This window comes from Macrobrachium rosenbergii, chromosome 8, assembly GCF_040412425.1.
Source record: "Macrobrachium rosenbergii isolate ZJJX-2024 chromosome 8, ASM4041242v1, whole genome shotgun sequence".
Taxonomy (NCBI): domain Eukaryota; kingdom Metazoa; phylum Arthropoda; class Malacostraca; order Decapoda; family Palaemonidae; genus Macrobrachium; species Macrobrachium rosenbergii.
Window position 1 is genome coordinate 70,388,730 of NC_089748.1, and position 27,920 is coordinate 70,416,649.

At 36.5% G+C, this 27,920-nt stretch overlaps 2 protein-coding genes across 3 annotated transcripts in view; both read right to left on the reverse strand.

Annotated features, from left to right (window-relative positions):
• Window positions 1–6,847, reverse strand: part of LOC136841180 (steroid receptor RNA activator 1-like) — a 92,443-nt gene extending 85,596 nt beyond the window's left edge. The window contains exon 1 of the mRNA XM_067108220.1: window positions 6,624–6,847. Within this exon, the coding sequence (XP_066964321.1) occupies window positions 6,624–6,642 (19 nt within the window). The 5' untranslated portion in view covers window positions 6,643–6,847. The remainder of the gene's footprint in view (window positions 1–6,623) is intronic.
• A 13,546-nt stretch (window positions 6,848–20,393) lies between these two features.
• LOC136840972 (uncharacterized) overlaps window positions 20,394–27,920 on the reverse strand; it is a 145,247-nt gene continuing 137,720 nt past the window's right edge. Inside the window, exon 8 of one of the 2 annotated variants that reach the window (XM_067107970.1) lies at window positions 20,394–20,781. In XM_067107970.1, coding sequence (XP_066964071.1) covers window positions 20,559–20,781 — 223 coding nt within the window. In that variant the 3' untranslated portion in view covers window positions 20,394–20,558. The remainder of the gene's footprint in view (window positions 20,782–27,920) is intronic. The other variant, XM_067107971.1, reaches the window with a different exon arrangement.

Sequence of the window (27,920 nt, forward strand, 5' to 3'; positions counted from 1 at the left end):
TAGGTCGCAAGGGCCTACGTTCTTCACAAATGAAAGGGAAAGAAGCAACAACCCCTGGCAGAGAAGACGAGGAAGTCCAGTTTGAAGAGTGACTCTGACCTGAGAAGGAATTCCACAACGACACCCACCAGCAAAGGCTCCAATTCCTGGGAGTGTTGCAGAGGATTTCAAGAGATATCCGGCTATAGCCGCTGCCGCTCAGCGAGAAAGCCTATGCTTGCAAGGGAAGCTGGAAGGTCTGGAAGGTCTCTACCAAAGGAGAGATAAGGAAGAACCTACGGGGAGAGAAAAGGACAGAGGGAAGGCCACCAAGGACGCTGTGGAAGCATAACTTACAGACGACGTCCGCAACCTCCCACCCACCCCGCAACTCTCTGAGCGCAGGCAGCGAAAATCACAATTTTTTAAAGTAAATTGTATTTTTCCTGACTATACAAACCCAAGATCCTTTATATTAGGATTACTTTCAGGCGTAGGCTGGAAACGGCCGTTGAACTTCAAACAAGGTGGTTAGGCAGTTAACTACTGTCCGGGAGGCAGGTGGGTACCACCTGCCCAGATGTAAACATTCCACCTTGCCTTTCCCAAGATATCAGACTGAGGGTGGCATGAAGTAGGGCATAAAATGTAAAGACCTCAGATTTGTATAGTTAGGAAAAATACAATTTACTTTAAAAATTGTGATTTGTTCTGACACAATATACAAAACCTTGATCCTTTACATTAGAGACTCACTGGTTGGAGAGGAATCTGAGTGAGTCTCTATGAACTGGACTGAGTTCACTACCTTGTTTTCCTTCCTGGTCCCAGAGAGAGCGAGGAAGGGGAAAAACTGCTCTGACAAAATGATTGGGTTGTAAGAAACGAGATCAGTTGTCAGATTCTCCAGGTCCCTTTTGCTAAAAGAGGAAATGTCAGTTCATGCAAAGTAGGCTAAGAAGAACTTGGAGTCGGATGACATAAAGGCAAATCACAGGCATTGGGTTTGTCTTATAGTCATGGTCTCCTCCCCTGCAAGAGGAAGGAGGGGGTTGCTTCCATCAACCTGAACGAAAATAGAACGGAGCTCCTGTTGGTGCTTACCTGCACGACCGCCAGATCCAGCATGTAATGGCACGTCCGCTCCCTTGCCCGTGAGGAAAGAGTTTTCAGGTGGGGAGAAAGAAGAGAAGCCAGTCACTCCACATTCATTCTCCCAATCACAACCGGCATATCTTAGGCGCGAGATGCAACCTGTCCTGTTAGAGGGAGCTAAGCTTACACAACTTGCTGAGCAGCCACCACAGGACCCAAGGAAAAAGTGTCCAAGGACTTGTGGGAGCAACATCCCGGAGGTAGAAGGAGGGAAGGTAGTCTGTTGGGACCACACGCCCGCCTTCAACACCATGGAAACAACATGATCTTCCACCGGAGGTGGGACTAATGCGGACTTCATGAACTCCCGGAAGCGTATCGCGTGTCATCTTCCTGCAGAAATACGCCTCCTTATCGTCTCACGAAGCCAGAAGGAGATGGTGTTCTGGGGACACTTCTTTCTTGGTCGCCAGTACTAACAAAGAGTCGTCGACACTCAGGCTGGGGACGTCAAGTCCTCTTCTTTATCAGTAGCTGCAACCACTATATTTCCTCACCAGCTACTAACCAATGCTTGGTTATTCAGATAGTGCCGCAGCACTCTTAACAGGACACAGTAGCATCTCGTCTGGTTCATTACCTACAAAGTCCTCTAGGAGGAGATCGTGAAGGACTCTAACTGTGCGTCAGGGACCGGCGATTCTGAGTCTTCGCCACGCAAATCTAGGGATGAAATCGAAGCCGCGAACTGGATCCGCATCCCTCGAGTGTTTACCATCGAAGGAAAGTCTGTGAAGTTCTACCAACTCTTCGCCGATGCCAGGAAGGCTGCCTGAGTTCCAGGATGTTGATGAAGGCGCTTGTCGCCCTCGGTGCCACACCCCTAAGTCAGCAACCCTCCAGGTGTGCGCCCTCCCATCCTCAGTCGATGCATCTGAGAACAGTAGCATGTAGGGGGAGCATGCAGGATACTCCCTATCAAGAGGTTCCTGTCATCCATCCACCAGCAAAGGTCACTCCTCACCTCTGAAAGAGGAATGAGAAGGACTGGGGGTCTCGGATTGAGACCAATACCCTTGTCTCACCGTAGAGACCGCAGGCAAGATGCCCGTGAGGTACTAGCTTCTCCAGCGACGACAGGTGACCGATGACGACTTGCCATTGCCGGGCTGGCTGCTCCTGCGTCGTGACACTGCCTGCCTGAACCTGCCGATACGAGAGTCCGATCGGAAAACTCGCTGCCAAGTCAAGTCATCAGCATGCCCAGGTACTTTGTCATCTGTTTGGGGTGAGATCTGACTTCGAGATTCACCACACATCCCAAGATCGCGCAAAACTCAAGCCGATCCCTGTCCTGTAGCAACTGCGAGCGGGAGCTCGCCAGGAACGGCCAGTCATTGAGATACCTCAGTAGACATATCCCATGCGAGTGGGCCTGCTGAAACGAGCAAGAAGACTCTCATGAACACCTGGGAGCGGCCGAGCCCGAAGCAAAGTGCCGTGAACTGGAAGACCGTCTCCCCGAGGACAAAGAGAGAGGTACTTTCATAGACGACGGATGAATGGGTATTTGGAAATACGATCCTTCAAGTCCCCTGTAAGATGAAGTCGTTCTCCCTGATGGAAGTAAAGACAGATTGGCGCTGTTTCCATCGTGGAATCGAAGTCTGTAATCTAAAACAGTTCAAGGGAGAGAGGTCGAGACTGGTCTCATCCCTGAGGCTTTCTACGAAAAACGGCTGTAAAAGCCTGGAGACTGGTCCGACATGACTTCTACAGCACCCTTTGCTCAGCATGGCCTGCACTTCTGCTGAGTGCGTGTCCTTCGGAGATCCTTGGGACGTGATGTGTGAGATGGACCAGAGTGTAGATGAGGGGAGGCCGAGGCTCAAAGGTGGTAGATATCCTCCCGGTATTAATCCACCATCCAGGTCTCGCCCATGTCGCTGCCATGTTGCCCAATGGCTCGACATGCACCCCTCACCTTCTCGCAGCTTTTTGGGGGGAACACCGCCCCTAGCATTTCCCTCTTTCTTCCTTTTCCTTGTCCTTTACCGTGGATTGGAAAGTGGGCTGAAAGGGGGCGGAAGGACCACCCTTTCTAGAGAAAAAGAAGAAGGCTGTGTTTCACGGGTCCCTTCAAAGACTGGGAGTTCTTAGGGGCCAGGTGCTAGCCTGGCCCAAGGGCCCGGCTGCAGTGGGATGAGGACCAGAGGTTCCTGGCCACTGCCTGGTGGACAAGTTGGTCACTGTCATTGGCCTGGCGTTGTCTACCGGCGCCCACCAACTCCCCTAGGGAAGAGAGGTGAACCCAGCAACGCCCATTCTTTAGGGTCATTGCCGACTCTGGACCTACAGACCTGGAGAAGCGAGAAAGAATCGGCGTCTCTCCGCTTCAGGACCAGATTTGCCCACAGGTTTGCTGTCTGGTGGGCGAGGTAGGAGACGGCCCTACCCCACACTGGCACAGTCTCCAAAGGCAGAGTCCTCCCCAGGGCACGAGAAGAGTTCGAGGAAAGAGCCACCTTCGATACCGTTGAAGGACCACAGATCGAGTCAGGAGGCTGCCTGGAAGGCCGCCATGGCGGTGGAGCCAAGGTTGCTTTCTTGCTGAGAGAGGGAGATGCTCTCTGCAAGTTGCTGCAACGAAGACCCGGATCCAGACGCGCAAGGTCTGGTCAACTCCTGTTTAGTCAGCAAAGCCCTCTCCACTGGAGTGTAGAAGCTTTGATCTGACAAGGGAGATGGGGAAAGAAGCTTATCCGAGCTGGCTCGATCTAAGCCGTAACTGTCTTGCCCAGACACAAGACTATTCACCTGGTCGAGGACCCTTTGGCAAAAGCGTGACCACGGCAGCCCCACCGGCCTTGGGTTCCTTCTGTCCACAAAAGGATTCGAGGCGCCGATGGACAACTCACAGTTGAGGCCGTGGTCCTCCCCCGAGGTCATTGTGCTGATGAATCAGCCGACAACCCTGCAACGCCCCTAGCGCCAGACAGATGCGACACCAAACCTCAGACGGGAACGCCAGGTAGACTCAGGTGTAGCCAGGCCGAGGATAGGTCTGACGCCTGGCTATCCAACCGAAAACCTGAAGAAAAAGTTAGTTAGGCTGGGAGCCTGTCGCCTGTCCTGGGGAAAAAAACTTCCCAGAACGAGAAGAAACCCCTGAGAGGATGTCCTGCAACCGGCTTCTCAACGCTCCTTCCACACCCGGCGAAACGAATGAGGAAGGAGGGGAGTCTCACCTGAGGAGAGAGGGAGCAGCAAGGAAGTTGCAGGGAGGGAGAAACGAACCCGACACATTCAGCTTTCATCACTGAGTCACTGGGGGCGTGTTACCCTCGGACGATTCCTTGGCTAGCTTCCAACAGTAGCGTTTCCTCCCTTCGAACCTCTTTCATTGCTCGGGAGACCAAGAACAACACTCAATACAAGGAGCGTCAGCAGTGGAACACACACGCCCCTGCAAGATGGGCAGAGAGCGTGGGTCCATGTCAACGCTTGAATCTAAAGGTGTTACATTTCTTGCCTCCTAACCCAGGACACACACGCTGGGGATAGGAGGGTTTAGAAGGTTTATCAACATTCATGCTAGAAAACAAGAAATTTTCTCACCAAAAAGGCTGAAAAAGGGCAGTCAGGCAGAGAGCGAAGAAACAACGTCCGTATTCCAGGACGGCCGAAAGCAAATTGGAATGTTTACGTCCGGGCAGGTGGTACTCCCGCCTCCCGGACAGTAGTTAACTGCCTAACCACCTTGTTTGAAGTTCAATGGCTGTTTCCAGCCTATGCCTGAAAGTAATCCTAATGTAAAGGACCTTGGGTTTGTATAGTGTCAGAACAAACGCTGAAAGTAGTTCCTAATGTAAAGGATTGACGGTTTGTATATTGTGTCGGAACAAATTATATTTCTTTTCTTGTGGCATTTCCTTCCATGTTTGGCACCCTGACTTTTACTCGTATTTATGGAGACATGATGAGTTGTAAGAAAATCCTGGTGTGCCTCAAAAAATTATTCTTTACCTTTTACAGTAGTGCATTTTACTAAAAGTGTGCTTCATTTTTATTTTTTTTTAATTTAAGCCCAATGTTACTATTTTGAATGTGTTTCATTCCAAGTTCTTAGGCACTGGGAGGTAATGGGCCTTTGTAACTTAAGAGTTATTCATGAGTGCTTATAGAGAGCTTTTTTCTCTCTGTTATAAAATAATTACTTGACCTAACTTTCTGAACCAACTAAACTTCATAAATTCTTATGCGAAAGTTCCCAGATGTTTTCAGATCTCCGCCATTTTCATGGCATTTTCTTCGTTTTAACAATGTCTGCCTCGTATGTAAGATGGATGATGGAGATCTAAAGTGATGTTTATAATGTTAAAGATGTAAACAGCCTCTTTATCTGTTTGAAAGTAAGGTAAGCCTCTCAATGATAAATAGCTATCCAAAAAAGCAACCTTAGTCGAAAGAGGCAAATAAGTAGTGGGATTCAAAATGAGACAAAAGCAATGTGCCTTCTATTCCTGTACATCCCACCCTCAAAGTAAGAAATACACTATGCAATTCTAAGGGAGAGACAGGGGGTGCACCATTGGTAGTTAGGACCAAGTGTAAGATAAATATTTGTATTTAATTTTTATGATTTATAGTACTCTAGGTCAGGTTAAGACAAGGAAAAAGCCTGTGTAGGCCTGGGGGGAGAGGGGGGGGTCCTCCAAGGTAAGTAAGGACCTGGCTCAATAAGTTATGTTAAAATGCAGCCCTGTATTTTACTATACGACTTTTATTGCACTTCGGTTCAAGTTAGGTGTGGGTCCAAGGAGTACCAAGCCCCCCCAACCAGATAAGAACCAAGTGCCCTAGGCTAGGTCATGATGCCTTTAACGGTCCTTGGTCAGATTAGGTGGGGGGTTTGTGCCTGGCCAGCTAAAGAAATGGTCCCTATGTTAGGCTAGGTTATGATGTATACCTGTAACTGACCACACTCATTTTCTTCATTTATACACTTCTGAATTTCTGTTGGCACACAAGAACTATGTATTTTTGCATATTATTAATGTTGTAATTAATACATAATTATCATACTTTACTGACTAAGTTATTCCATTCCACTAATACTTACTTGGTAGTCAACCACTGCAAAACCCAGTTTCTCACTGATATCCCCCAATAATTGTTGGGTGTACAAAGAGGAGGAAATTTTAAAAGAATAAGCACAAGCAATCTGCAACAACAATAAACCCGATACACATTCGAAAAAGTATGTAGTTCATGTATGCCTAGCCTAGGATATTTGACTACGAATGGGTTAACACTAGGATGAAACGATTTGGTTCACGTACTAGCCTATTTGTGGATGAATTACAAGTATCATAGAATTACCCAATAATATGCGTGGTACAAACTTGTATCACACATGCAATTATACCAGCATGGTTTGGTAAAATTTTATCATGGTTTAACCTCTAGCCTAATGACACTGGCCTAAGTGTCACTAGGCTTTGGGCTTTATACGAGCCTTGCATCTACGCCTACTTATATCAGCTGACCTGGTCCAATTGGGTCCATAATGATAGGGGCAGCGGTTAACGATATCTATGATTGGAAACGCTGTGAATATTCGCAATCTGGAGACGAGTAAAATCAGACAACGTAATACGCTCGACACGCCACGGAGGTCGCCTTCATAAAAGTTGGCAAACAACAGTCAACTAGTCGCTGACAACAACACTTGACATATGTGTTTGACGTTTCAGTTAACTCTTCTTCTCTTCTTTGACCTCCAATAATGTTCTAAATTTGCTTTTCCTCTGGTGTTGGGGTCTTGTCTAAAATATTTTGCATTTACAGAACAGAAAACGTGATTAAAATGTAAGGAGACATTTTACCTTAAGTCACCCACAGAACTACCGATAATACACAAACTATATTCCAAGAGATTTATTTGTAATACTCCGATATACCAGACCACAATACGCTTGCAAAACACCTATGTGAGACCACAAGAAGAAATGCAAATTATTATCAGAATTATGGGCCTATTTAGAAAATAGATTTGGAGAGAATTCTCGGTGGTGTAAACTCACTTAAGCCAAGTAACTATCGCTATTAACTCAACACACTCTCAGTCGCCAGTCAAGAGAAGTATTAAATAAAATTCCTCACACCTGTTTTACGATGGATCAGCCATAACCTGGTCAGTATATTAAAATTATCTATAGACCTTGCCAATACCGACACACATATACAGCAGATTAACATGCGTACAAAAAGTGCACATAGTTCCATGAAAGTTAGGTTTGTACTTCTAAACGTGACCCTGGTCCCTGATCTGTAACCAATAATCATCACCAATCTCTGTGAATTGTCTTCATCAAAGCTCTCTTTGGTAGGCTATTTCACAGACCTTGATTCATTCAACTTTATACATAGTATATAGCCTACCGTCTTAAGCAAACATTCCCCAATGATAAAGCTCATTCATCTCCACCTTGCATTGTAACAAATTCTGCACCATTCAACCAAAATATATTGCAGAGTAATCGTAATGCTCTTATGACTTTTAATTCTTTAGTTAAGATTTTTTCACACCTATTCTCAATTACCAGAATCTTGGCATTCTCCCTATTTACTGTATCAGAATTTATGCTAATAAGTAATATTCTTCTTTCCACTGAAACACATCACGACTTTCAAAGAGTCTCAGTACTTCCTTTTGTTTGATAAAATTAACCTTCAGCCTCTTGTCCTATAACGTCTTGAGAAGATCACACAGCTCAGATTGTTAATTTGGCCTGAAAACAATACAAATGTTTTATTTCCATATCATAAATTAGCTTCATTCCAATTACTGAAACAGTTTTCATTTGCGTTATCCAGTCATTGGAAATGGGGATGTTACACTGGGGTACTTCTTCCTTTGTGTCCTCATTTGACATGAATGTATCAAAGGCCATCTTGCTTGACCTGTTGTCTCTGCAAGATAGCCGCATTTTTCTTTCTAGGGGCACTATTTCAGCCACGTATGACAAGCTAAAGTACTTCTCTGCTCCTTCATGCCATCCTTGTAATGTTTGCCATCCAGTGGTAGCACAGAAGAGGTGAGGTGCTAAAGCCTCTCAGAAAACCCCTCGCCCAAGCTACTTTTGCATATGTCTGAAAAATATTAGAAACTGGTAACTGTTGGTATAGGCGATCTACTAATGTCATAGCCGCGCACCTCCTTTCCCTTCATCTTACTCAGGAGCTACATCAGTTACAAGTAATTCCTATGAAGGAAGAGAAATGTCATGCAATAGCAACTGGTTGTCCTAATTTAACCATAAAAGGTATCCTTCACTGACCTTCATTTGTTAGCTCTATCATCAATATCACCCTGATAGTCAATTTAGCATTATGTGGGAATTGTTTCTCTCATCTCAAACTTGAAATTTAAGGTATGTTTTTTCAGTATTTTGAACACTTGTAGTATTTATTTGATTTGCATACATTATTACATTGGTTTACCTACTTCATTTCCTTCAGGATTAATCTAATTTGCATTTGGAGTTACATCAATTGTATCTACATTACTTCATTTTCTTCACGGCTTGGTCTAGAATAGAATAGAATATAGGATTCAGGTCATTCAACGCTGAAACAGAAATTGAGAGTAAAAATGTTCTGAAGATGTAGCAGGAGGAAAACCTCACAGTTGCACTATGAATCAATTATTAGTAGAGGATGGAAAGCAAGATGGAAGAAAGAATATAACGGAGATACAGTAAAAGGAATGAAAGGGGTTGCAGATAGGGGCCAAAGGGACACTCAAGAACTTTAAGTACTACCTACACTGCACCGCATGAGGTGCACTGATGGCACTACCACCCTGCAGGGACAGCTTGGTGCATCCAAGATTGTAATAATTCGTTATTCCATTTATTTCTGAATTTAAGCCAACACCACTTAGGCTGGAATCCCTTCTTTACCTGAACTTAATGTTTTTAGTTCCCTTCCCTAATCCCTGTACAGTACATAAATCTTGAAGTAGTTCTTATGAATGGAGATAGTATGAGCTCATCGTGAATGTGTTTCTGAAAAGGTTTTAATTTCATATATAAATCTGGCTTTTTGATACAGTTTTCTTTTGGTAGAGGTAAAAAGTATACCTCCAGTTTTACTTCAGATCACTGAGCTGATTAACAGCCTCCACAGGGCTGGCCTGAAGGATTAGACTTATTTTTACGTGGCTAAGAACCATTTGGTTACTTAGCAACGGGACCTACAGCTTATTGTGAATCCAGAACCACATTATAGCGAGAAATTAATTTATCACCAGAAATAAATTCCTCTAACTTTCATCAGCCGCCATGGGAATTGAACTCCAGCCCATTGAATGACAGTCTAAAGCTCTACCGAGTCGGCCAACAAAGGGCTCTGGAGGTGAGGTACCATTAAGTGGTGTTCTGTTGGATATCTTATTACGACCATTTCTTCAGTTTAGGGTTGGTAATTTACAGGTTGTAGAGAACTGTGTTAAGAATGTTACACCTATTTTGGGTGGGGATTTCATCCCTTGACTTCTATATTAATAGTTTATCATCTCATGAGTGATAAACTGTGTATACTTGTTCAGTATTGTTTTTATTCGGTTTTATCTGATCTTTTCTATATGCTAGTTCACATTTTGTATATTTATTTCTTCAGTGGATAAACAAAAGAATGCAATTTAGCTCTGGTTTGGCTTCTCTAATGGTGTTTCCAATCCTCTCTTATAATCTTGTAGTTCTGTGTTATAGATATATGCATCTTTTTCTTATGTATGGCAGTTTTGGTGATACATTTTGATGCACCATGATTCCATATATAGTACCATACGCAACTGATCCACAGAGTAAACATCGATCAATATTACAAATGTTATGAAGTTTTTCCACTAGAAGAGTTAATTTTTTTTTAGAGGAAAGCATTGTCAACTGAATTTGTTTTTATCCACATCCAATAAGAAACTTATAAAACCATTAATCATACATATTTCAATGTCCTGTTATTAACTGTGTGGTATGTAATCACGTGCACAAAATGAAGCCTGTCAAAGAAAACAGTTCCAGTGTAGATGCTTATCCAAATCCTGGATCCTCACAGCCATGCTATTTGTCTCTCCCTCATAGTGTTTAGACTTGCTGCCATTCTTGGATTCACAAACATTTGTTTAGTTTTTGCCATTGACAGGATTTCATTTTTGGTTACTTAATATTTCCTTTCGACTTTGTGTATGATGAACTTATAATATTTTGGGAGTTTTTTTCATGAAGTTACCTTTCAGTCAGCACCTTGTGGTTGCTATTAATACTATGAGTAGCCTACTGTTCTTCTGTTTATTATTCTTTATTTGCAGTTTTTCTTTATTCTGTCATTTAGTTTTCAATGTTTTTTTAATTTTGCTTTCAATGTTTACATAATTTAAAAAATGAGGTTTGGCTTACTGTAATTTTGTTAATCAGTTTTTCTTTATTCTGTCATTTAGTTTTCAATGTTTTTTAATTTTGCTTTCAATGTTTACATAATTTAAAAATGAGGTTCCTTGTTTTTGGGTAATGTTAATCTAACTTTCTTTGTCCAGATCAAGGTTCCTTGTTTGGGTACCGACGCTTGCTTAGATCATTTATTCCGTTTGTCTCTCTCACAATAACTGTTGGTTTTGTTTCAGTGTTAGTTCTCACCCTGTTACAGGATTGTGTGTTTAATACTGTGTATTGTGCTTTTGCCATTTCATTCCCTTGTCATTATGCCTCAGCATACTTGTGCTGGCATGGATGGCAAGTCATGCAATACTTTTATCACCCATGGAGGACACCCATTTGTGTGGCCTTCTTGTAAGGGTTAAGCAAGTTCTCTTATCTTTACTTGCGTAGTTTACAAGGATTTATCTCAAGCGCAATGGTATTATTTTGGACAACATCCATGCCTGAAAGCAATAGTATTCCTCCTCAGCATGCAAGTAGTAGATTTCAACACAAGGGACGAGTTGCTTGTCTTTATATGAGGCTTCCTCTGTGACACCTCTTTCTACTACTAGGTATTCTTGCCCTCATAGTAGACAATTGATACTTGCATTGTTTATTCTCAAGAAGAGTTCTCATCGCCACCAATGCTTCCCTAGCCCACATGCCTCTAAACTACCCCCTGGTAAGGATCCTCCTTAATGTTGTTTTTCCTTTGGTTTGTAACTTGTATGGCATAAATGTATTATATAAGTGATTTTGATTAGGATTTGGCCATTGGAGTGGATAGAGGTGTCAATTTTTGTGCTGAAGTCATCACCATTATTAGTATTTAATGCATTCATACACAAAGAATGGATGAATCCATCCTTTACAGACTACTCGAAGACTTGTGCCTACATGTGCACAATGACCCTAATGCACTGAGGATGATCAGTCTGTTGAGATCAGATAGAGCACTAGAAGCAGTGCTTGGCATTAAACTTTCACTCACTCAAACAAGTCTGCTACTTAAATTCTGTGGGTGAGGAGGCCTGCCATCCATGCTCATCCTTAATGTTATAAGAATGGTTAAAATTGTAATCAAAGCCTTAAAGGATTGTTAACCAAAAAAAATCTGAAAAGTCTGTATAAGGAAAAATGGATGGTCAAGAGGTGGAAAATCCTAATAGTTTGGTTTAAAAAAAACTAGTTAAGGACAAGTTCAGTCAGTTCTAAGTAGTTGCTTTCTCAAGCCTCTGCAACCAAAAGTAAGGTGCTATGGGTTGGGAACCTTATATGAGTTGGCTTAGAGGCTTAGAAGACATATATTGTAGTGCTGTCTCAAAATAACAATTACTCAAAGAGGGATTGGTTGAATTCATATAAATACATGTCTGTTTTACTGCCTCTACAAAAATATTAAACCATATAGACAAAATCCTGTTACAAAAGGAAAATAACAGAACAAAGGTATAATGAGAGTGTATTTCAATAATGAAACATAAAAAAATAGTAACAAGGAGCCATGAGTACCTAAACTGCAAAGATGGCTGCAAGCAGTATTGCTCCTAGAACATACACAACTAAATACCATTACACTGTATTATTCTCAAGGTAAAACAGCTAAACAAGATAATTAAATTTAATAAAATTGGTCAATGACTGATTCTGAAATTAACCGTATAAATACATGACACAATGAATAACCCTTTCCTTTTCAGTCAATCGGAAGCAGATCATGAATATTTATAAAAAAATATTCAACCATCGCTATTTAAGGCCCATTACTTCTCTCAAAGATTTCAGCCCTTGTGAATAAAGTAAGGTGCATCTCCTCATTTGACAGCAATTTATGGATTGAGTGGTAATAATTACATTAAGCTCAACTGGTTCTCAGGCCAATATGGCTGGAAAATAATGTAAATTACAAACTCCACATAAATAAACATTTTTGCACCTTTCTGTTGAGTATATCAATAACAAGTTATATGTATAAGCTATCAAACACATTAGTCAATAAATGATAAACTTCAGAAGCCATCTCTTCTCTAATGTGCCTGATCAATGAGAAAGATATTTCCATTTCTTGATTTAATAAGAATGTTGATTTTTTCTTAAACTAAATAATTGCCGGTCTGGCTGAAAATTGGTATAGCCAAGTTCCAAAAGGATATAAAAAATTCCAAAAGCTGTTCCTTAAAAATCCCTAGGGTTTATGTGATTAACATGAGTTTTTGTAGTATACATTATAACATATCAGTTTTATAATACAAACATTTAGTAACAACATACTGTACTAAGATTAAAATAATTTTTACATTCTAAATACAGTCATATATTTTCTCTAGTACTCTATTCATTATCAAAACTTCTACAGATATTTCACATGACTAGCATGTGTTCCCAACTTTTTATCACATTCAAAATATTGTCAGGTCTGAAAAAATATCATCTACGTACTTGGATAACTTTGATGTATATTTGTCCAGAGTTGAAAATAACAATGCTTCTAAAAACTCACCGGTATCAAACACGACTGAATGTGATCGTAATAAATGGTAAATTTACCACATTTATGTGAATAGCTAACAACACGAAAAGTGGAATGGGAAAATAATGTGCTCAACTACCCTGTCTGGACCCCTTAATTTACAACCCCTTTTATTTCCGAAATAAACATCACATGCAATTTGACTGATTCACATGAATGGTGAAAGCATCTTCATTCTCATAAAAATGAATTAAATAGCAATATCTGCTGTCTACAATGTTCCCACTAAAATGCTCTATTAAAGCTCTTTACTATTAAAGCTCACCAAAGACTGGAATTACATTCAGTTTTGTAAATTGCAGCTTATGTTGTCTAGACTTGAACAAAAAGGATATGAAACTTAACTAGTACAAATATTACTCACTGCTTTCAAATATTCCACAGAGAAGCAATATCACAGTAATTGACAAGGAAAGCTTTACATGGCGTGACTTGCATGCATACTAAGCCTACTTTATGTGATAATATACAAATATCTAAGGCCTCTACTAAAGCTCTTAAAAAAGGAATAAAACTTTTGATAAGCATAATAACACTGCCATCTTTATGAAACTGGGGCTCCAGCCAGATGCTTGACTTCAAATAAATTTGTGATACACATGCTGTACAATGAACCTAAATCTAGTATATATCTAACTGTAAAATTTTCTGAGACTTCTACTGGACACTTTCAATGGTTTACAGAAATGAAAAAAAATCATGACAACTTTACTAGAGTGTCTGTATATGTTGACCTTATAAACATGGTTCATTAAAAACAGGTGCATCTTGAAAAATGTTATTATTTATAAAAGAAATTTTTAAAAATTTTCTTCTCGTAATTACAAAATCTCATTTTCCAATAAATTTTTACTTCTAATGTAACTGGTTGGCCAAGAGAAGTGTCCTTCTTGAAATAAGAACTATTTATATCATTATCCCAGGTAAGACTTCCACTGTCAGGGCATGTGGTTAGGCTAGTCCCAGCCCAACTCAATGTCAATGACAAGCCTGAATAAATGGGGAAGATTGGAGTCAGGAAAGGCATCTGTCTTTAAAACATCTGAAATGAGCTGCTCAATGTAGGAACAACTGGAGGAGGTACAATAAAAACAACAACCCCAACTGGGCATTAAGTTGAGATAATAATGATCACCAGTCCCTAACACTTTTTGGTCATTATCTTAGGTGATCACAGCAGCTCATGACAATTGTGAAGCTCAAGTAGTGAGAGCACTCTAGTAAGGCTTACTCACCAGAAAAGAAAACTCAAGACTCTGTTCTTCAACTGATAATTCTTTTCTTGGCTAACGCTACACTATTCCAAAAAAGTACAGCATAACTTACAATAACAAGGCTCTGTACAATGTAAGGACACCTTACATTTTCATCATACTTTTAGTTCATTATCCAATGGTGTCAGAAAACTATGGATTAATCATAAGTTCTCATGTCTACATCTAAATAGATGATGAGAACAATACCAGCTGCTTCATATACTGGTAATTTGTTTCATCATTGTTAGAATGCTTTTCCTCCAAACAAATTTTTCAAGTAAGTGTAGTTGTTTTCTTGTTATTAGTACAGTAATAGTAATAAATCATTGTTTGAAGATGTTATCTACCATCATATTCCAGTATCTGATTACATAAATTTTGAATTGTGTACTTCTCCAACAACTACTTGATTAGGCACCACTGTGGTTAAGTATTTGCATAAAATACACGTTCAGTCTTTGTTATTCACCTCTAGTAAACTAGCTATTAGTTTAATAAGACCACTGAGTTGCATTCCTAAACTTTCACTAGGTGTCCAAAGTATGTGTCACAATCATTGCAAACAACTCTGTAACGATTTCAATTTTCAATTTACATTTTCAAATTCCACAGACATAAGCTGAAGGGGTAGTAAAAAAGGACTTAACGGATGAATAAGTTAATGCATATACGTGGTACATCACTGTCCTCCCTTCAGTTGGTTAGTTATAAATGATTTGTTTAACCAGACCTCTGAACTCTTTTAGGGTTCTTCTCGGGCTGGGACCTTCAACATTGAAGGCTTCTTACATATACAACTTCCCTTGTTCTTGTTATTGCTGCTTGACATCTTTAGACATATTAATGGTTATTTGTTTTAATACCTAATTTTGTAAAATTATTAATATATATAATCTTTAGCCAAAAACTGTACTTACAAACAATGTAATAATAACTGGACATCCTCACACCAAGATTATCACAGTGAGAGGAGTTGGGCTTTGTTGCCCTTTTATATGTACTTGCCCTTTCATATGCGCTTGCCAGACATAGGAGCAATAATTATATTTTTCCTCATTTCTTTATGCAGTACAACCTCTGTAAAATGATCTATCAAATTTTGTCTAATGTACCCTAATTAACCCATCATTTCTCCTGCCAAGTTTGTAAAAACTGTATCACATTAAATTTTACCTTAAATTCCCTTGCATAGCAATACTTAGAAATAAACGGAAACAGATACTGAAAAAAGTACATTACCACAAACTAATGTCAGTCAAGACAGCTGAGGGGTACTAGCCTCGCTCTATTTTGTATTTTGTATGCCTATTTTGATACAGCAACACTTAACAAGATATCAGTAATACTGTACTGTAAATAATTCAATTTAAAAGACAAATGTCTCAATTTATTCATCCATAACACCAAATAAAATATCATCAATATCACTGTAATATAATTTACTAGAAAAGTTTCTCAATTCACTCATCTATAACACATCAGTGTTGCTTCTAACAAATGGTAATCTTTCTATTCTCATGCCATGTGCTATCAATATTTTACCAAAAATATTAATAAAATTAATACCCCTTAATTACTGCAAATACCAAATAAAATGTCATCAATACCATTGTGTTAATCAGTATATATGTACAGTATATATAGAAAAATATACATATAGTTAAACAAACTGGTTTCAAAATAATTTGTCTACATACATTGATATGGCTCAGGTAAACAATCTCACAAATGTCTGTCTGTCCATCTCTCTGGCTTTCTAGTTACGGACTATCTTGCTTTAATGTACCAGTACTTTTTATGTGAAACTTATTAGCATACCATGCTTTTTACATCAAACTCTGTTGCACGAAAAATAAAAATGAATTAACCTAATAATTAAAGAAAAATAAATATGTAGAATCATACACAGCCTAGCAAAACAAATTGCTTTGGTGGCTGCCTGAGAGGTAATACGCCTAAAGCCAGCTAATACTGTGCATAACTATTCAATCCTTTTTGTTTTACTTGTTCTGAAGATATTTATCATTACAAGGTACAACAAAATAAAAATTGGAACATTAACAATTAATAACCTTATATCAATGTCACGCTGACATAGTGCAAAGGAAGTTAAAGTCAATGTTATCAAGTACGGTAGCTCAGAAAGGATGTATATGACCAAGGATATTGCCATCACACAGACGAGATTGCAGCTTCGGTTGTACAGAAGGAAAATAATGACAATTACAAGAACAAAAGCAATAACAATATGCCTAAGTGCTGACGACAAAATTGTCAGATATCCATATGTACATACAGTAGATGGATTTTGGCTTGACTGGATCATATAAAGACACTAAGTTGCAGCCATAATTATGTATGCGCTTAAGCGCCAGCATTCACATCTCAAGTAAAGTAAAAATTCCAGACTTCAGGCCTTAGCCAGGGCTCCAATAAATAACACTGGAATATAGAACTTGTGAATGTTTGTTGAATGATATGAACATTTACCTCATTTACAGCACTAACCTTTAGTTGTCTTAGGTGAACATTTATTTAAGAAGTAAAGTGAGGTTTCATCAACTGACATGGACACTGTTTATATAAGTAACAACTATTTCTAATGAATGATTTTTTTATTTGCATAATCTTTTCATGCATACAGTATTTTGTGAACAGTATAATTAGTCACTTTAAATGTACGTGAGATGTGTAATTCTAAGTCTTTTTCCCCTATTTTCCTATACTCTACCAGCATCATCATGATCTTCATGTTTTGACTGTTAAAACTTGCTAGCTTTACTCCCAGATTGGTTTTCCATAACTCTCTTAAGTTTTCTATGTATATCATGAAATGCCATCATCTGGATGTTGAACTCCTCATGCACGAGGGCTATCAAAACCTCACCTACAACCTTTTCCAGTATTTCAAGCTCAGAACTGATGCTTATTGCTTTACAACTTTGTTTCTTATAATTATGGTGTTTAGTAACCATTATCTACAGATGTCCAGTACCACCATAAATTGTCTTGAAAATAACCCATCCAAAATACACCCATTGATTAGCTGAGTGAAATAACACAAAACCCACACAATGTGCAGCCACTCACTGCCAATAGTAAGGCTAGCAAGATCTGGCAAATTGCTGTAGAGTATATTCCACTTTTTAGAAGGTCAGTATATGGAGGTTTTAGTGGAATTTACTTTTTTCTTTTAAAATAACAAGACTTCTCTTGACTCATTCTTTACACATGGAGATAAAAAAAAAATGAGTACCAAGCAGAAAGTATAAAAGTGCCGTATCTTAGTTGTTATCAATTACTATGAAATAAAGCCGACATGCGAAAGTTTTGATGTATTCTGATGTGCTCAAATATTTTAGTAAATTTTGGCACTCCTAAAAACTTGCACAAAAATTCAGTGTCTGACCTCTTTTAAAGAAAGTAACAGAAATACAAAAAAGAAAGCAATGTAGCTGGGACTGATGGGATGCTGCAGAGAACTGATTAACACTGACTGTGGTCCATAAGAAGTACATTAATATGCAGTACCTCCCTACAAGAGCCTCCAGAAATACAAGCTCCAAGCATGGCCCAAAATTTTACTATTCCTCCTCAGCAAAAAGGAAGTATCGCACTCATGTGACAACCCTAGTTAACTGGTAAAGCAGTGACTTGTGAGAAGTACACCATTTTTCCCAAACTATAACTTCAGCATGCATCAAGTGTCTGGCATTTAGAAAGATTCTTTCAGTTTTATATAAAAGAAATAATCAATGTCGACAATTCTCAAAATGTGACCATCACAGTATGGAAGACAAATGCAGCAACATTACAAAATGTCCAAATCTTAAACTTGCTTAATGTATTCTGGAAGGATCTAGAAAAAAAATTCAATCCTCAAAAACATAAAAACAATATCTAAACAGCATACTGACATACTTTGATTTAATTTCTTGATATGCAGCAAGAATATGTTAATTGAAAGTAAAATACCCATAACTTATCTTGATATGCAGCATGAACATGTTAATTGAAACTAAAATACCCATAACTTATCTTAAAATACAGTAATGAGATACGGAAAAGATGAGGTAACAAAGATAAATGATTCACCAGCTTACATCTGTGAATAATAAATAAAAATAGCATGTAAGACACAAAAATAAACTAATTCAGTAAAATGATATATACATAAATTATTATATACTGACAGTTTGAATTTTGAGTAAACTATATCTTAGACCTCAAAATTACCTTATTTAACTCTAAACCATCCAGGCTAATACTGCAGATTTCATAATAGTTCTCCATTGTTATTGATCACTGAAAAGCTAGAGATATATAGTATCTCATAAACAAGTAACAAATGTATGCTGCAGTTATTTCCAAATCACCTTTGCCACTTACATTTTAATCTTATAACATGACAAATACTTCACCACTGAGAAACATTTAAGTACTGTTAATGAGAACAACAAAATATGAAGCCAAGATATATTGCAGACATAATCTACTACTTGGAGGTAAGTGGCACATAACTGCTTGAAGTCACAATCAAAACTCAAACGAAAGTATTAATTCTGGTTCTTAAACCTCTTTAAGGTAAATTACTTGCATTAAAAATAAAGAGCACAAAGCCCCAAATTGAAACTTATTAAAAATTATGGATGATAAGCCATCATTGAAGAAAATTTCTATTCACAGATGAAACTGCAGAACACATTTTGACTAGTTACATATCTCATTCCACAAATCTGTTTTTAGAACCAAACTGATCAGTTTAGTCTTTAAAGATTTTTCATATAAGAAAAGCAGTATCAAAAACTTTTACCATAAAATCACAATCACAAAAAAACAAAACTTTCTGCTTTGGACTAGGGAGGTTACATTTTACCACAAACAAACCTGAAAGACTTTGATGAAAGAAGTTAAAACATGGTAAATTTCTGAAGACCATCATAAGGAAAGAATACCATCATTCACTTAAGGAAAATGCACAAACCTTCAGCATCAACTCTGGATGAACTGTGGCCTTTAAGTAACCATAAAAAGCAACATGTAAAAATATGACATACTACTCAAAAGAGTTCTGATAAGTTTTAATAATCATGTGGGTGTCAAATTTAGTAGAACACTAAAGTAACACTTTTATGTGTTCCAAGATCTAATCAATGGTAAAATTTGTAAATATCTTTCCATAATCAGTGCCAAGTGAATTTTACTCAAACACAAAAGCTTAATAATCCCACAAATATAAAATGAGTGTCCACTGATTCTTACATACAACAAAATCACAAATGTGTCTAACATGTTTATTTTATGATTTTAATCTGAAAAATAATTCTTCCTGGCCCTAAAACAATAATCACTCCTATCAATCTTTTTTAGTTTATTCATTGTACTAATGAAATATGTTACTTGGAATATAGTAAAATGCATTGTACTTCTTTTAACTGTATCATAAGCCATTAAAGATAGAGAGCATTAAATACAAACCAGTACAATAAAAATAGTAAACAACTGCTGCTTTTCTTATGCAGCAGGACAACATTTCTGCAATGAAAATAATTAAGAATTCCCATTATTAAAGAGCATGCAAGTGACAAACTCTGTCTTATGCAGCAAACCTTTTTCCTACAGCCCCCTAAATTTCCAGTCATACCCTTCCAAATCTAAATGATCCAAGCATTCAAGCATTTGTTGTTGTATAGATTCAAGGCTCCAATGATGACTAGCAATGTTAAGATGTTTACTATATTCACCAAACATGCTAAATTTTTACAACAAAAAGTCACTAACAAACTTAGCACATTAAAATATACCAGTACTGTATTCTACAGTACATAAATGCAATGTCAAAAAAACTAATATATACAGACTGATCCTAATTATTACAAATTGACCCCATGTAATTGCATTATATATATATATAAATTGCCCATATAATATATATATATATATATATATATATATATATATATATATATATATATATATATATATATATATATATATTATATATATATATATATATATATATATATATATATATATATATATATATATATATATATATATATATATTGAAGTGAAGTCACTAGCCATTCTTACTCTATTGTCTTAAAGATTATATTTACAATAGAAGACTAAGTAAGAACTCCTATATCACTCACTTCACCTTGAGATTCTCAGAATGTCTGATAAAAGTATGTCTACTTATCTTCTCCAGTTTCATTTTGAGGCTTCATTGCCCAGAACTTTGGGTGGCCCATCTGGGAAAAGCTGATCATATGATGGTGGGTATTCTCCAACAGCAGGCGTAGGAGGTACACTTTCCTTGTGGTCACCTTCCATGTCCGACATGACAACAGCTTCATAACCAGGAAGTGTTTGCTGTCGTTCTAATGGGGGAGCTGTTGCATCGTGAAGGGAAACAGAGGTGGGCACTGGCGTCCTATAGTATCAGAAAAATAATACAGTAGTATAATTAAGCATTTATAATAATTGTTACATAAGAACACAAGATGCAATAATTCTTATTGAAATATATATATAAAAGGAATACAAAATGAAATGATTTCTTTATAATATAAAAGGTTTCATAAGCATACATTCATCAAAAAATAGGCTTTGCATATGCAGGATGTAATCATGTGCACAAAGCAAAAACTCTCTCTAGAGAGCATATATTTCTGCCACTGAATTAGTCCTCTTGAAGGCGTCTTAAAATTACTAAAGAAACCCCAAAAATACATACCATGTTTCATTATTCACAGTGGTATATATATCTATATACACACAAATGTATAATTATACGGTATAATATATATATATATATATATATATATATATATATATATATATATATATATATATATATATATATATATATATATAAATATACAGGCCAGCCCCGGTTATTGGCAGGGTTTCCATTCCGACGGCATGATAAGCAAAAATTGTCGATAACCGAAAATTGGCGAATTTTGGCACTTATCGGCACCAATTACCAGAGATTAGCGCCTCTGTTAGGTATGTACCAACGCCAATACCTGGTTATTGGCGCATATCTGTCACTAGACAAGCACTGTAAAACCGGATCACCAATAAATGAGCCTGCCGATAACCAGGGAATACTGTATGTATGTATATATATATATATATATAGAGAGAGAGAGAGAGAGAGAGAGAGAGAGAGAGAGAGAGAGAGAGAGAGAGAGAGAGAGAGAGAGAGAGAGAGAGAGGGAAGAGAGAGAGGGGGCCTTTAACGGGCGGGGTTTTGTTCCTGGCCGAGTGCCACTAAACAAAAAAATCGGCGATAACAGTGCCAAAACCGCTTAACCCTTTAAATGCCTACTGACGATTCACACGCCGACTAAAATTGTCTTGTTGGTGCCAAGTGGACGTACAAGATTCCCGACTACAAAAATTTCAACCTTCGGTCAACTTTGACTCGACCAAAATGGTCGAAAAACGCAATTGTAAGCTAAAACTCTTACATTCTAGTAATATTCAATCAAGTGCCTTCATTTTACAACAAATTGGAAGTCTCTAGCACAATATTTCGATTTATGGTGAATTTTTGAAAAACTTTTTCTTACGCCCGCAACTCGGCCGAAAATTTCAGAAATTCTTTCATCATTTTGTCGTAATTTTTGCACTGTTCTATATTAGCTGTTACATAAAGTTTTATATATGAAAATGTGTGCAATTCATGTAAAATACAGCAAAATACAACCCATGGTTGTAGCTTTTATCAGTTTGGAAATATTTTCATATAAACCACGATAACTGCCAAAATTTCAACCTTCGTCAACTTTGACTCGACCAAAATGGTAAAAAACGCAATTGTAAAATAAAACTCTTACATTCTAGTAATATTCAATCATTTACCTTCATTTTGCAACCAATTGAAAGTCTCTAGCACAATATTTGATTTATGGTGAAATTTTTTGAAAAACTTTTTTCCACGTCCGCGTCAGAAATTCTTTTTCGCCACGTTGTCGTAATGTTTGCTTCTGTTTTATATTAGTTGTTACATAAAGTTTTATATATGGAAATGTGCGCAATTTCAAGTAGAATACAACAGAAAATAACTCATGGTTGTAGCTTTTATCAGTTTTGAAATATTTTCATATAAATCACGATAACTGCCAAAATGTCAACCTTCGTCAACTTTAACTCGACCGAAATGGTAAAAACGCAATTATAAGCTAAAACTCTTACATTCTAGTAATATTCAATCATGTACCTTCATTTTGCAACAAACTGGAAGTCTCTAGCACAATATTTCGATTTATGGTGAATTTCTGAAAAAAAAAACTTTTCCTTACGTCTCGCGCCGCAGTAACTCCGCTGAACATCTCAGAAATTCTTTCGTCACGTTGTCATAATGTTTGCATCGTTTTACATTAGTCGTTACATAAACTTTTATATATGAAAATGTGCGCAATTTCATGAGAATACAACAGAAAATAGCCTCATGGTTGTAGCTTTTATCAGTTTTGAAATATTTTCACATAAATCACGATAACTGCCAAAATTTCAACCTTCGGTCAACTTTAACTCGACCAAATGGTAAAAACGAAATTGTAAGCTAAAACTCTTACATTCTAGTAATATTCAATCGTTTACCTTCATTTTGCAATAAATTGGAAGTCTCTAGCACAATATTTCGATTTATGGTGAATTTTTGAAAACATTTTCCTTACATGTCTCAAACTCTGCCAAACATCTAGAAATTCTTTCGTCACGTTGTCGCAATATTTTCACCGTTTTATATTAGTCGTTACATAAAGTTTTATATATGAAAATGTGCACAATTTCATGTATAATATAACAGAAAATAACTCATGGTTGTAGCTGTTATCAGTTTTGAAATATTTTCATATAAATCACGATAAATAGAAAAATTCAACTTTCGCTCAACTTTAACTCAACCGAAATGGTCGAAACTGCAATTGTAAGCTAAAACACTTACAGTCTAGTAATATTCAAATCAATTAGCTTCATTTTTCAACAAACGGGAAGTCTCTAGCACAATATTTTGATTTATGGTGAATTTTTGAAAAAACATTTTTTACGTCCAGCTGTTACGAATTCATGCATCATTTTGTGATAATATTTTCTGTGTTGCTTTGATCGTTTTACAATTTGTTACATACCAAAATCATTGCAATTTAGTGTACAATACAAAGAAAACAAAATAACCCGTTAGCTTTAACCGCTTTTGCTCACAGCGATTTGTATAAAATTATATATGAAAATTTTTTTGCACTGTCATATATTTCAATATTTATATATGATAATGATATTTTTTAAATTTCTGATGGTTGCATACTAAACTTCAGGCAATGACAAAAAAAGTACCCATAAATGAACTCTTAATCTTAAAAACTAAGCGTGCTGTGATTTTTTGAAAAAAAACTTTTTTTCCGCTTCGGCGCTAACTCACCAAACGCCGCCGGCATACGGGAGATGTTTTTGTAAATAGAGGCTCGGCGTTTAAGGGTTAACTGCACAATAACTGGTTATCGATGCTGATAAACCGTTTACCAACACCAATAAACTGCTTACTGGCACTGAAAATCTGGTTAACGACATTGCTAGCCAAGTGCCTGGCTAGCGATGTCATTAAGCAGATTTTCGGTGCCAGTAAGCAGCTTATCGGGTGTGTGTGTGTGTGTGTACACACACACACACACACACACACACACACACAAACACACACACACACACACACACATATATATATATATATATATATATATATATATATATATATATATATATATATAAATATACATACATATATATATATATATATATATATATATATATATATATATATATATATATATATATATAAATATACATACACACACATATATATATATATATATATATATATATATATATATATATATATATATATATATATATATATACCTTACAGACACTGATAAACTGCTTACTGGTGGTGAAAATCTGGCTAATGACGTTGCTAGCCAGCACCATAACACCAAAACGCCATTAACTGATGCCGCCATTAAGCAGGGGCTGCCTGTTTATTATTATTATTATTATATATACATATATATACTGTATATATATATATGTATATATATTGCATATATACACAGTAATACCCCGAACTTGCGCGATTCGAGTTGCATGAATTCACAGGCACACGAATTTTTCACTGGAACCTAACTAATGGTCATACATGAGTTTTTCAGACACGCGAACATTTGCGAACACTGAGAAACCCTGCAAAAGTGTTTGTTTAATTTGTTATGTAATTTATAAGTTTTCAAGCTTTTATGTGTAAATTAAATAACATTAAATATTATTAAAAGTAATAATTTCTCTCTCTCTCTCTTTTAGTAAGTTGAATTTTTATGGTACATGTATACACATATGTTTATTTGTATGATAAATAAACTTTTTACCTAATAATAAGTACTAATTTTCAAATATTAATAAGATTAATAAAATTAAATAATAATAATAATAATAATAATAATAATAATAATAAAAATGTAATTACAAAATTCTTATTATTTTGAACAAACAAATTCTTCCCTCATCTTTTGTAAGAAGTTCAAAGACAAAAGCTGTCAGACGTGTCATTTAACATGACAAGAAGGGGAGTGTTGCTAATCAGTGGTCAAATTTTTCTTGTAACTCTCTCTCTCTCTCTCTCGTTCAAAGTTAGCCAACCTACGTATTACAACACTGTTTCTCTGTATGTCTTTAACTGTACAGTAGATAATTTTACCTGTCCCGTTTACAAACTGTAAATGCGCTGTTCTAAAACATAGAGACATAGAGCATTTCAGAACAAAGAGAAAGTGACAGAATAAAGAAGTTTTTAAAAACGAGGTTGAAAAGACTTCTAAAAATAGATCAGTGGAATGGGGGAGACAGTTACACACTCCTATATTCTTAAGTCAACCATTTATTTCTTTTTTTAAGGGTAATATATTAAGCTAACTTTTAAATGAAAATACAGTAACTTTAATTTCATTTAAAAGTTAGTTTAATACTGAATTTCCATCTTTTGATATCTAACATAAGAATAACTTTCTCTCTCTCTCAGTAATAATTCATAAATATAACTTGATATTTAAAGTAAGGACAATATCTCTCTCTCTCTCTCTCTCTCTCTCTCTCTCTCTCTCTCTCTCTCTCTCTCTCTCTCTCTCTCTCTCTCTCTCATAGTTAGCACTCACACATTTTTACAACTTATTAATTCTCTGTACATCTTTACCTGTAGAGTCGATAGTTTAAATTGATCTAATTTGACCTGTATCATCTACGAAGTGTAAATGCGCTAGTGTTGCAAATACATTCTAAAACACAGACATAATAACTAAGAGTTGTATTAGTCAAAATATAAAACACTGTTTGTTCATGAAAAAAGCATTTCAGAACAAAGAGAAAGAGACGCAGAATAAAGAAGTTGAGACGATTCTAAAAATAGATCAGTTGGAAGGGGAGAGAGAGAGAGAGAGAGAAATTCTCTTCCAACTCTCGATTTTCATGTCAACCATTTATTTCCCTTTTTTAAGGGTAATGTATTAACCCTTAAACGCCAACTGGACATATCGTAAGTCGACTAAAATTGTCTGTCGGGTGACGAGTGGACGTACCGTATGTCAACTACAAAAAATTTCAACCTTCGGTCAACGTTGACTCGACTGAAATGGTCGAAAAACGCAATTCTAAGCTAAAACTCTTACATTCTAGTAATATTCAATCATTTACCTTCATTTTGCAACAAATTGGAAGTCTCTAGCACAATATTTCGATTTATGGTGAATTTTTGAAAAAAAATTTTTCCTTATGTCCTTGTGATAACTCGGCCAAAAATTTCAGAAATTCTTTCGTCATTTTGTCGTAATTTTTGCACCGTTTTATATTAGCCTTTATATAAAGTTTTATATATGAAAATGTGTGCAATTTCATGTACAATACAACAAAAAACAACCCATGGTTGTAGCTTTATCAGTTTGGAAATATTTTCATATAAATCACGATAAGTGCCAAAATTTCAACCACAGGTCAACTTTGGCTCGACCGAAATGGTCGAAAAATGCAATTGTAAGCTAAAACTCTTACATTCTAGTAATATTCAATCATTTACCTTCATTTTGCAACAAATTGGAAGTCTCCAGCACAATATTTCGATTTATGGTGAATTTTTGAAAAAAACGTTTTCCTTACGTTTTATATATGAAAATGTGTGCAATTTCATGTAGAATACAACAAAAAATAACTCATGGTTGTAGCTTTTATCGGTTTTGAAATATTTTCATACAAAATCACAGTAAGTGCCAAATTTTCAACCTTCGGTCAACTCTGACTCAACCGAAATGGTCGAAAAATGCAATTGTAAGCTAAAACTCTTACATTCTAGTAATATTCAATCATTTACCTTCATTTTGCAACAAATTGGAAGTCGCTAGCACAATATTTCGATTTATGGTAAATTTTTGAAAAAAAAAAAAAAAACTTTTTCCTTACGTCCGCAAGGTAACTCTGCAGAACATCTCAGAAATTCTTTCGTCACTTTGTCGTAATGTTTGCACCGTTTTACATTAGTCGTTACATAAAGTTTTATATATGAAAATGTGCACAATTTCATGTAGAATACAACAAAAAATAACTCATGGTTGTAGCCTTTATCAGTTTTGAAATATTTTCATATAAATCACGATAAGTGCCAAAATTTCAACCTTTGGTCAACTTTGACTCGACCGAAATGGTCGAAAAACGCAATTATAAGCTAAAACTCTTACATTCTAGTAATATTCAATCATTTACCTTCATTTTGCAACAAATTGGAAGTCTCTAGCACAATATTTCGATTTATGGTGAATTTTTGAAAAAAACGTTTTCCTTGCGTCCGCACGGTAACTCGGCCGAACATCTCGGAAATTCTTTCGTCACTTTGTCGTAATGTTTGCACCGTTTTATATTAGTTGTTACATAAAGTTTTATATATGAAAATGTGTGCAATGTCATGTAGAATACAACAAAAAATAACTAATGGTTGTAGCTTTTATTAATTTTGAAATATTTTATATAAATAACGATAAATAGAAAAAATTCGACCTTCGGTCAACTTTAACTCGACCGAAATGGTCGAAAACTGCAATTGTAAGCTAAAACACTTACAGTCTAGTAATATTCAATCAATATCTTCATTTTGCAACAAACGAGACGTCTCTAGCACAATATTTCGATTTATGGTGAATTTTTGAAAAAAACTTTTTTTTACGTCCATGCGTTACGAATTCATGCATTATTTTGTGATAATATTTTCTCTGTGTTGCTCTGATTGTTTTACAATTTGTTATATACCAAAATCATCGCAATTTAGTGTACAATACAAAGAAAAAAAAAAACTCTATCTTTAACTGTTTTGCTCACAGAGCGATTTGTATACAATTATACATGAAAATTTTTTTTCGTGCTGTCATATATTTCAATATTTATATGTGATAATGATATTTTTTTTAATTACTGATGGTTGCATACTAAACTTCAGGCAATGACAAAAAAAGAGCCAAAAATGAACTCTTAATC